Source organism: Asparagus officinalis, chromosome 8 (assembly GCF_001876935.1).
Source record: "Asparagus officinalis chromosome 8, Aspof.V1, whole genome shotgun sequence".
Taxonomy (NCBI): Eukaryota; Viridiplantae; Streptophyta; class Magnoliopsida; order Asparagales; family Asparagaceae; genus Asparagus; species Asparagus officinalis.
The window spans coordinates 29,659,179-29,669,770 of NC_033801.1; the positions used below are offsets into that span (position 1 = coordinate 29,659,179).

A 10,592-nucleotide genomic window follows, 5' to 3' on the forward strand; every position below is an offset into this window, starting at 1 on the left:
CGCACCGCATGATTAGAGTTTTATATTTTGACAAAAAAATACTTTTGTGCATGTTTTCTCAACTATCCAAAAAATAAAAAACTATGTGGAAAAAGAACTATAGATCTCTTATGACATAGCAGTGAGAATAATTTAGAAGTTTAGGAAACAAGGTACAGAAAAATAAAAAACTATGTGGAAAAAGAACTATAGATCTTTTATGACATAGCAGTGAGAATAATTTAGAAGTTTAGGAAACAAGGTACAAAAAAATCAGAACATAGTGACATAATACAAACTCAAAGGATGAAATATGCAAATTCATTATTCTTAGAATTATTTTTGGTAAAAGATATAGATTACGTTGTTGGCTTGTTTTCTCCTAAAATTGAAAAGGTATTTGTTACACGGCTTACGCCAGCATATCAAGCATATGCCCACACACCCTCCTTTTCTAGGAACTGGGTGATGACAGCATGCCCACCTCCTCAGCAGGGGCAACGTTATGTTCAAGCTTTGTGTGCAGTNTTGGAGCTCCCATAGATGTCTTAGATCGAATTTTTTTAGCTTTGGTTAGCTTGTTAAGAAAGCTATGCGATAACCTCCCCACGAACTGATGGTGCTAACTATTTAAAGGCCCAACATATACAGTTAAAAACCCAACATATATAACTGAGCTACCAGTTAGGTCCCTATGTACAATTAAAGCCCAGATGTCCCCTGTTAGACTTAGTGTAATTTAGTTATGGATTAATGAGTATAGACCCATTTTTAATTGCTATCTGGTTGTATGTGTGTGTATATATATCTTCATCTCATCAATAAGAAGATATTTGAGTATTTCATAACATGGTTTCAGAACACTTGTTATGAAATACAATTCAATCTCAACCCTCCATCAAAAAATCAACTAAATCTCCACATTTCTTTTAAAAATAAATCCTAACCCATTAACAAAAAACCCTAGCCGCCTGACCAGAACCACCCACCATTCCTGACCCCTACAGGCAGTCCCATTGCCATTGATCGCTGCAGGTCTCTTAAATTAGTTGATCCTGGCAAGCACCCCCATTGTCGTCGTCGTCAATGGGTTGCCCCATCAGCGCCACAATCGCCTTGACCTCTGCTACCCTCGTTGAAATCTGCTTCTACCTCTACCCAAATCTGCTTCTACCTCTACCCACGTCGACCTCTGCTTCCCTCGTCGACATCTACTCGAACTTATCAGATCATTGATTCCTGATTCTTTCGTGAACTTCTGCCATCACCACTTGTCGATATTTGTTGCTCTCTACTCCTGGTGATGATGATCATTTTTATTCGCTCTAGTGATCAATCATTGCAATCCACTGCTATATCATCTTCACTATTTACTTCTCAATTCCCTGCTGATTTTTTTGTTCTACTAGTGCTATGACTTCCTCATCAACTACTGAAAATATGACCTCGACTATGAGTACTACTTCTACGATGAACAATGTACTCCATAGAGCTTCGACAACTACTACTATGAAGCTCACTGGAGACAACTACTAGCTATGGGCTCAAGTCTTTTGTGTGTTTGTTGGTGCTCAGAAGAAGTTAAATTTCCTTGAGGATCCTACAAATGAGAGGGACCCTGCCTACTTTAACTGGTTAGTTAGTAACTATTGTGTGATCACATGGTTGCTCACTATGAATAAGAAGGTGAGCTCCGGCGTCACCCTCTTGAAGACGGCTAAGAATATTTGGTTCACCCTGAGAGAGGTGTATAGCAATGAAAAGAATCTCTCCTAATTTTTTTCTTTATATGAGCAGTTTTTTACTATCCGATAGGGCGAGAGATCTGTACCTGAGTATTTTCTCTACCCTCAAAAAGATTCTAGATGAGTTGAATGTTCACTTGCCTCTTGTGACCGACTTGAAGACTTCAAGAGAGTATTGCCAGGATCTTGTTGTGGCAAAGTTTCTTTCTGGATTGGATCCTGCACTGCTGAATCAAGTGAGGTGATAGATATTAGCTAGAGATATTAGTCCCTCACCGACCTCCACATACTTCAAGGTGCTATGTGTCTCAACTAGGTCCACACTATCAACCTCATTCCTAGTTACACTATCCCAACTACTATTGAGCAGTTTATCTTATACTTGAGTCACAGTCATGGCCAGGATGCAAACATAGTTGTGATTCAAGGAAAGGCTAAGGATCTTTTGGTGGCTGACAGAATGGAGATTGTAATCATCAGGATTGTACTCATTGTGGCAGAAATAACCATATTTCTGATAGGTGTTAGGTGAAGTTTGGGAAGCTGGAATAGGTACAAATGGCTATTGAGCAGTTTATCTTATACTATTGAGCAGTTTATCTTATACTTGAGTCACAGTCATGGCCAGGATGCAAACATAGTTGTGATTCAAGGAAAGGCTAAGGATCTTTTGGTGGCTGACAGAGTGGAGATTGTAATCATCAGGATTGTACTCATTGTGGCAGAAATAACCATATTTCTGATAGGTGTTAGGTGAAGTTTGGGAAGCTGGAATAGGTACAAATGGCTACTTCAGACACTTCTAGTGTTTCCACTCTTGTCCCTCCTCCTGTCACTGCTCCTACTCCAGCTACATCCTTGCCAATGGTCAAATTCAGGCTAGTTTTGACTGACTACTTCAGCTTTAGTCCTGTTAGACTAGTCATACAGCTGCTCATGCATCCTCTTCAGGTATGAACGATTACATTGCTTTGTCTAAAAGACCTTGGGTACTATATTCAGGAGCCTCGTTCCATATCATAAGTATAAATTTGATTCGTACAATTTTAAAATTAATTTTCTTCTGTTTTATTGCCGATAGGACTTTTTCACCTACTCTTGGTGATAGGACGGTTCATGCTATATCATCCTTTAACTCTTAAAATGTTCTTCACTTTCCTAAATTTTCTGTCAGTTCATTATCTATGAGCTGGCTTACCAAAAAATGATAACTTTTTAGTGATTTTTCCTTCTTATTGTAACTTTCAAGACCTTCAGACTGAGACAAGGATTGGTTCAGGTCATGAAAGAGGAGACATGTACTACTTAGACGATAGTGTGCTATTATCTGGTTTTGCTACAGTTTTTCTGATATTCCTCTATAGTAGCATCAACATCTGGGACATCCCTTCTTACAGAAGTTTTGTTCGGTATTTCCTATTAATTCCTTTGTTTTATCTCTCGAGTGCGAGTCGTATCAGTTAGGAAAGCATCATCATGCTTCCCACCCTAATAGAGTCAATAAGTGTAGTAGTTTTGCTTATAAATTAGTTCATTCTAATGTCTGGAATCCATATTGATTTCCTTCTGTGATAGCTTTTAGGTATTTTATTATTTTTTGGATGACTTCTCCTGTATGACTTGACCTTTATGTTCAAAGAGAGGTCAAGTTGCTAGTGTCATTTAGTTTTTTCATAATAAAATTAAAAACTAGTTTTCTACTTTCGTTCACGCACTTCGTACTGATAATGCTTTAGAATGCATGAGAAATGAAGTTTCTCAGTTTCGTGCCAATAATGGGATTATTCAACAAACCTCTTGTCCATGCATTTCACAACAATACGGTGTGGCTGAATGGAAGCATAGACATGTTTTAGATGTGATTCGGATTTTAATGATTCACATGCACGTCCCGAGGTATTTATTGTCTGACGTTGTTTTGTATGCATGTTATTTGATTAATACTATGCCCTCTTCGGTTCTTCATGGACAAATTCCTTTCTTGTCTCTTTATTGACAAAATCATGTTTGCCATGATTCCTTGAGTTTTTAGTTGTACATGTTTTATTTAAAATATGCATCTTTTCTGGATAAATTATCTCCTCGGTCTGTCAAGTGGATATTTATAGGATACTCTAGAATACAAAAGGGATATCGAAGTTATGATCTGACATCTCAAAAGTATTTCACTACTGCAAATGTCACTTTCTTTGAGTCTATTCTACATTTTTCCTTTGTGAGCACAAGTTCACCTCTTACCTTTGTTCCTTTCTCTCTACCAATACAGCCTGATTCTATTACCCTTATTCAGCCGGTGCTACGTTTTGGAGTTGACGACAAACTTGCATCAAATCCAAACCTATGTACACTAGAAGACCAAAAGTATATGCACCTTCCTTGCCTCTCCCTTGCCTCTGATCCTCCGTCTGCAGATGAAAGTCCTCCTACCAGTTAGCAATCATCTATTTCTCTGATCCTGATGTTTTTGTTGCCCCTCGAAAAGGTAAACGATCTACTACCGCTCACTCTATATCTCATTTTGTCTCTTATGATCATCTTACCTCCATCACTTCACCAATTTGATATGTCTCTATCTTCTGTATATATACCTATGTCTTATCACGAAGCCAAGTTAGTTTCTGCATGAAAGCAGGTTATGAATTAGGAAATTGATGCACTTGTTTCGAGAGGGACTTAGGGATGTAGTTCCTGCTCCTTAGGGGATAGATATTGTGGGTCCCAAGGTCTTCAATGTGAAATACCATCGCAATGGTTTCCTGGATAGATATAAAGTTTGACTGGTTGCTAAAAGCTTTACTCAGACTTAGGTATTGATTATTTCGAGACCTTCTCTCCTGCTGCTCGTCTCAACTCCATTCGTATCTTGTTCTTCATTGCTGTTAATATATAGTGGTCTATGTTTTAGCTAGATGTAAAAAATATCTTCTAAGATGGTGACCTCCAAGAAGATGTTTAAATGGAGCAACCTTCGGGGTATGTTGCTCAGGTGTCATGTGTGCAAACTTAAGAAGACAATCTATATACTCAAATGAAGTCCACGAGCTTGCTTGGTTCTACAAGTTCAACCAAGTGATATCTGGTGTTGGTTTTTAGCGGTGTCATTCAGATCATTTTGACAATGATCTTAGTTGTGTACGTTAATGATATTTTGTTAGCAGGGAGTGATACACATGGCTTGGAGGAAACCAAATAGTATCTAAAGCATCATTTTGTGGCCAAAGATACGGGAAAGCTGAAATGCTTTTTTAGGATTGTGGTTGCTTATCAGAAACAAGGGTTACTTCTCTCCCAAAGGAAGTATGCCTTAAATCTTTTAGAAGAGTGTGGTCTTTTGGGTTGCAAACTAACCGATACCTAATGGAAACAAATGTGGATTTTGGGATGAGAAAACTAATCTTTTTTTAGGACACCAAGCAATATAGGAGACTGATTGGGAAGTTGATCTATCTTATAGCCACTAGACTTGATAAATTATTTGTTACAGTACTTTTGAGTCAGTTCACGCACATACCTAGAGAGATTCACTAGAAAGCTGCTATCCAAGGAAGGGCTTGCTATACAAGAAACATGGATACTAGCAAATATATGCTTATTCAGACTTTCTATGCTGGAGATAATAGGGTTAGGAAGTCCACCATTGGGTATTGTACTTTTGTTGGTGGTAATCTAGTGACTTAGAGAAGTAAGAAGCATGAAGTGGTATCTCAGACTAGTGAAAAGGCAGAAAATAGAGCAATGGTGCAAACTACTTGTAAGATGACATGGTTGAAGAACTTAATGATAGAGCTCAGTTTTGTTTAGCCAAGACCGATTGTCATGCATTGTGATAATCACTCTACCAGCTATGCATTGTGATAATAAGACTACTATCTATATTGCAGAGAATCTTGTCTTTCATGGAAAGACAAGCACATAGCTATTGATTGCCATCTGATTAGGGGTGATATAATGAAATAAGTGATTTGCATTCTGTTTACTCCCTCTTCAGAATAGGTGGCAAATCTCTTACCAGCTTCTTCCAATGTGTTCTCTATTTTGTATAGCAAGCTGCTCATGATAAATATATCTATGTTGTAGCTTGAGGGGAAGAGTTAGATTTATGTAGTTCAGTTATGGCTAAATAGCATTTATATACCCTATTGTTTCACCTACTTTTCACTTATATACCCCAACTTGTATTTGGTAGCAAAAAAGATAGCTTAAATTTTTTTAAAAACTGGCACTTATAAATATCCTGAAGTTTTTAAAACTTGCACATAAATACCCTTAGTTATGCAATTTTGAGGGTATTTATGTGTAAGTTTTAAAAACTCTAGGGTATTTAAGTGCCAGATTTAGACACTTTAAGGTATTTAAATGCAAGCTTTAATAACTTTAGGGTATATAAGTGCTATTCAAAAAAAATGAGAGTATATAAAGCAAGTTTAAAAAACTCGAGGGTATTTTCTTGCTACCAAATACAAGTGGGAAATATATATATATATAAATGAAAAGTAGATGAAAACAATAGGGTATGTAAGTGCTATTTAGCCTTTTGTTATTTTATAAGCGGGTATAAACCCATTTTTAATTATTATCCTATTGTATCCATATATATTCCTCTCCTCTCATCAATAAGAGTCAATAAGAAGATATCTGAGCATTTCCCCAAAAATGCACACAAAACCAAAGATCAGTATTCTTTGACTAGCAAATATAAAAAAGGGGAAGGGGTGGGAAGGGGTGGAAAGGGGTTTCTTCGACTAGCAAACAGAAGAGAGAATTTATTGCAGTAAAAATGGTAACGAGTTATTTGTAGATACGCCCCCTATAATATCGCTCAATTACAAATAGACCCTTTATATTGTAGTTCAATTATGGCAAATAGACCCCTGATGGAATTTTTTTTGGCTCTTTTGCTCTCAGAAGAGGAGAATATTTTTTTAGTTTTGACAAATAGACCTCGTAAGGGTAAAAGAGTCAAAAAAATTCACTCAGAGGATCTACCCACAGTTCACCCATTTATAGTTCTTGGACATCATCACAACTTTGAATTATAGGATAAGAGAATTTAAAATACTAGTTTACTTTTATCTATCTTAACCCCCCCCCCCCCCCCCGCTAAAGAAAGGAAAAAAAGGTAAAATTTCTGGAGCAGATAGACATAATCAAGTACTGAATAAAGCAAACACTCATATCACCCATTCAGTTTGACTAGTACCTTCTTGCACCCATGAGCACCCATCACTTCTAACAGAGTTATGCTACCAATCAGGTTATTGTTATAATAAAGCAAGGGCTTCTCCACACTTTCACCGACAGCTTTCAGTCCAGCAAAATGAATGACAGCATCAAACCTGTCACAGAAAAATGACAGTAGGAACAATTAGTCTTTTTTTTTTAAAAAAAACTCGGTTTCTATAGGGGAACCAGAGGTTACTGAGCAGCATCAACACAACTCGTAGCACGTCCAATACTCGGAGGAATTTTGTTCTACCTTGTTGACAGGTATCATTAAAGATGTGTCATAACAATGATATGTAGCCCAAAACAAATGCATGTAATCCATAAAGCCCAATTATGTTTCTGTATAAATAATCAAGATATTTAACTCCTACACATAAAGAATCCAGATGGAGTTACCGCACATGATGCAAAGCACAAGTTAATATAGGTATCTAAGAGGTTTAAACTAGATATTGTTATGCTTTCAATCAATTAGGAGAAAGAACAGTAACATATACATTTTCAACGAACCATCCACCCATGTAAAATGCATTTGTATAAGGAAAAGGGTTTGAAGATGATACGGTGCTAAGATGTAATTCAATTCCTTCAATCTAGACAAATCTGTACTTGAATCTTGATTGATATATCTTGATTGACAATTCTGGACGTTCCCCTGAATGCAACTACCCGAACATTAGAAATATTGTACACTATATCACATAAATATGGAGACAAATGGATATCAAAGTCGTAAAACAACTCAAGACTACAGATACATCGGAGACAAGGAAATTTTATGTGCATGTATGCCTGCTCAGCAAAATAAGAACTAGGACAGGAAATGATATACCCCAAGACTCACACAGAAAACTATACAAAACTAAATGCCCAAACATTTAATACTATGAAATTTAGACATCATAACTAGATATTGAAAAATAACATTCAATAAAATACAGAACACTCTCGACAAGGCACGTTCTTACAAGTATGTTTTTACATGTTGGTGTAACCGTATATGACACGTACATGAGGGCCTCCGCCTCATGTAAATGCAAACACAGATTATATATTTTTAATCTCTCTTGTTAGCTGATTAAGAAGCTGTAGATGATAGGCTCATCCATAGACAACTACTTGAGCTAGCGCTTTCCAAAACATTGAGCAATTGCATAAGTATCAAGCACATGTGAGTATATTGCAATAATAAATAAAGGTTTTCCACAGATGCTACCAACTAAATATACACAATTAATAGGAAACATAGCAGAATGAATAGTACATAATAATTTCTTACTTTGTTGAAGAGAAAACACCATCTAGGGCTTTCTTATCTCGGAGATCAATCTGCAGAAGCATGCACGTATGTTAGGAATCAAGTCCATCCAAATATCTCAAACACTTATACCAAAATCTAAGAAAACATATAAAAGAAATCTCAAAAACGCATTGATCAGTGAATTTCATAGGAAAAAATACTACATAAATGGTAACTAAAATCAAATTTTTCCAAGAGTTCTATTCTAAACCATGTTACATATAAACGACAACAAACATGCAATAAGGACATACATAATCATGCAGGCTCCAGGTCTCTATTAAAACATTAGAGAAGTTTAAAAGATAAATAGCAGCATAAAAGAACGTTAACTGCCAGTGGCATAAGCCACCAAAAAAACAAAGGCGACAAGAACATTTTTAACCCATGAGTCCTTGCTTTAGAATTACCAGAATCATTAAGTACTTGATAGCATGAAAAGAGTGGCATTCAAACCATGTAAAACATCAGATCAAATATACATGAGTAACATATGAAACAGGAATGAGTAAAGGTCCACTGAAAATGTAACTGACTGAAAAGTGTAACAAGGAAAGGAAGCATAAAGCTTCATAGATGGAGGGCAAGAAGCTTTTACTACCTTTAGAACAAACAAGTAAATTAACTCATCTTTCAATTTTTGTTATCACACCATGGGATGTTCATAATAAGCAACCCTTCAGAGTAAGCTTGAAAAAGTTTCTTGCAGAGCAACTTTACAGGGAAAACTGGGACACCTAATGTATACCTAGACCACTCCAAGCTATTTGTGTAATACCAGATATCAGGTAATAAAAATAAAGAAGCCTTTATTGCTTAAAAATTTGATCTCTCTTGAATTTGTCCTGTTCCTGCACATCGATTTTGACCACTATGGCTCAATTGTCTATTGCACACGACCTATTAAGGAACAAGTGAATCAAACCACCTCTCAAATAGTTGCTGACTTGCTGGTCACAATTCCTTTAAATACTGTATATGTGCACCTCTTAATGTTGCTTTAAGAAATAAATCCCACAGTAACCCATTGGTCAGACTTTACATTCATTATTGTAAGGATCATCAACCAATATACTCCATTTTCTAAAGAAATAAATGGGATCAAATCGATTATGTATACAGGATTATCTCCAAAAATAGAGGTTCCCCCTTCAGGGACATTGGACCTCTTCTTAGTTGTCGCGTGCTCATATTGTCTCTTCTGTTACTTCTTTCCCACGGTTAGTTTTTGTACAGAGTTCTCCTAATGCTCTACAAAACAAATTATAAATTCTGATGGGTTCTTATAAGACAAGATGCAAAATTTCACCTGGAAACTTGAACAATAAAATCATTTTAGTGAAAATAAAATAAAATCTACGTCTCAATGAAACCAAAAAATTCTATACTGATTCTGCAACTTTGGGTAAAACAATTTCAAATCGTAAGCGTTCCCCAAACCAAGTCCAACATCCATACATATACGAACTAGAATATAATACCCAAAGGAGCAAGATTTAGTATCCAATTGAAATATAACCAACAAGAATTAAGGCACTACAATGAATAAGAGGGAAGATAGAATAAACTGCAACAAGGTCACCTATTTCAACTCTTTATCTTTGAAAAATTTCTACCTTTAAAATTACAATTAAAAAAACATAATTAATATGAAAAATAAAAATCTAATATACGGTAAACAATTACCAGACCCGCCATATAAGTATAAAACCCAAATTACTACATCCTTAATGAAATCACGCCCATAATTAAATATAAAACAACATTTTTCTCCCAAAAATTACAAGTATCCAATCAGAAGAATTTCCAATTTCAGAAATGAAAGCCCACCCCAATTGCCCTACGAAATCAATCAAAACCCTAAATTCAACGCAACAAACCAAAATTCAACCCTAAAACCATCAAAGTAGCCCCAAAACAATCCGAAACAGAGAGCAACATCACCAACAGATCCAAAAAAAAAACCCAAATAATTCTCAAAGCATCACCTTGTGAAACGTGAGGTTCTTCCCTTTGGCCCCAGCGAGCTCGGTGACCCTCTTGATGGCGATCTCCGACGAATTATCGAGATTATCAACGACGGATACCATGAAACCAGCGTTCAAGAGCTGGAGCACGGTGTGGCTCCCAATGTACCCGGCCCCACCAGTCACCAGAATGTTCGACGACGACGACGCCATTAGAGTCTAGATTCAGAATTTCGATCGAAATCTGAACCCTAGAGAGAGAAGAATTCGATCGGAATCGAGAGAGAGAGAGAGATAAAAGAGGGGCGTTTTGTTAGAGAGAAAGAGGGAATGTACCGCGTGAGAATAGGAGGGGGGGTTATTTATAATTATTTT

At 36.5% G+C, this 10,592-nt stretch overlaps 1 protein-coding gene across 1 annotated transcript in view; it reads right to left on the reverse strand.

Moving 5' to 3' along the window:
* The window catches only part of LOC109851317 (UDP-glucose 4-epimerase GEPI48-like), a 16,266-nt gene extending 5,698 nt beyond the window's left edge, over nucleotides 1-10,568 (reverse strand). The window contains exons 1-3 of the mRNA XM_020421388.1: nucleotides 10,239-10,568; nucleotides 8,230-8,279; nucleotides 6,925-7,060 (exon numbers count right to left, since the gene is read on the reverse strand). Of these exons, the coding sequence (XP_020276977.1) occupies nucleotides 6,925-7,060; nucleotides 8,230-8,279; nucleotides 10,239-10,430 (378 nt within the window). The 5' untranslated portion in view covers nucleotides 10,431-10,568. The remainder of the gene's footprint in view (nucleotides 1-6,924; nucleotides 7,061-8,229; nucleotides 8,280-10,238) is intronic.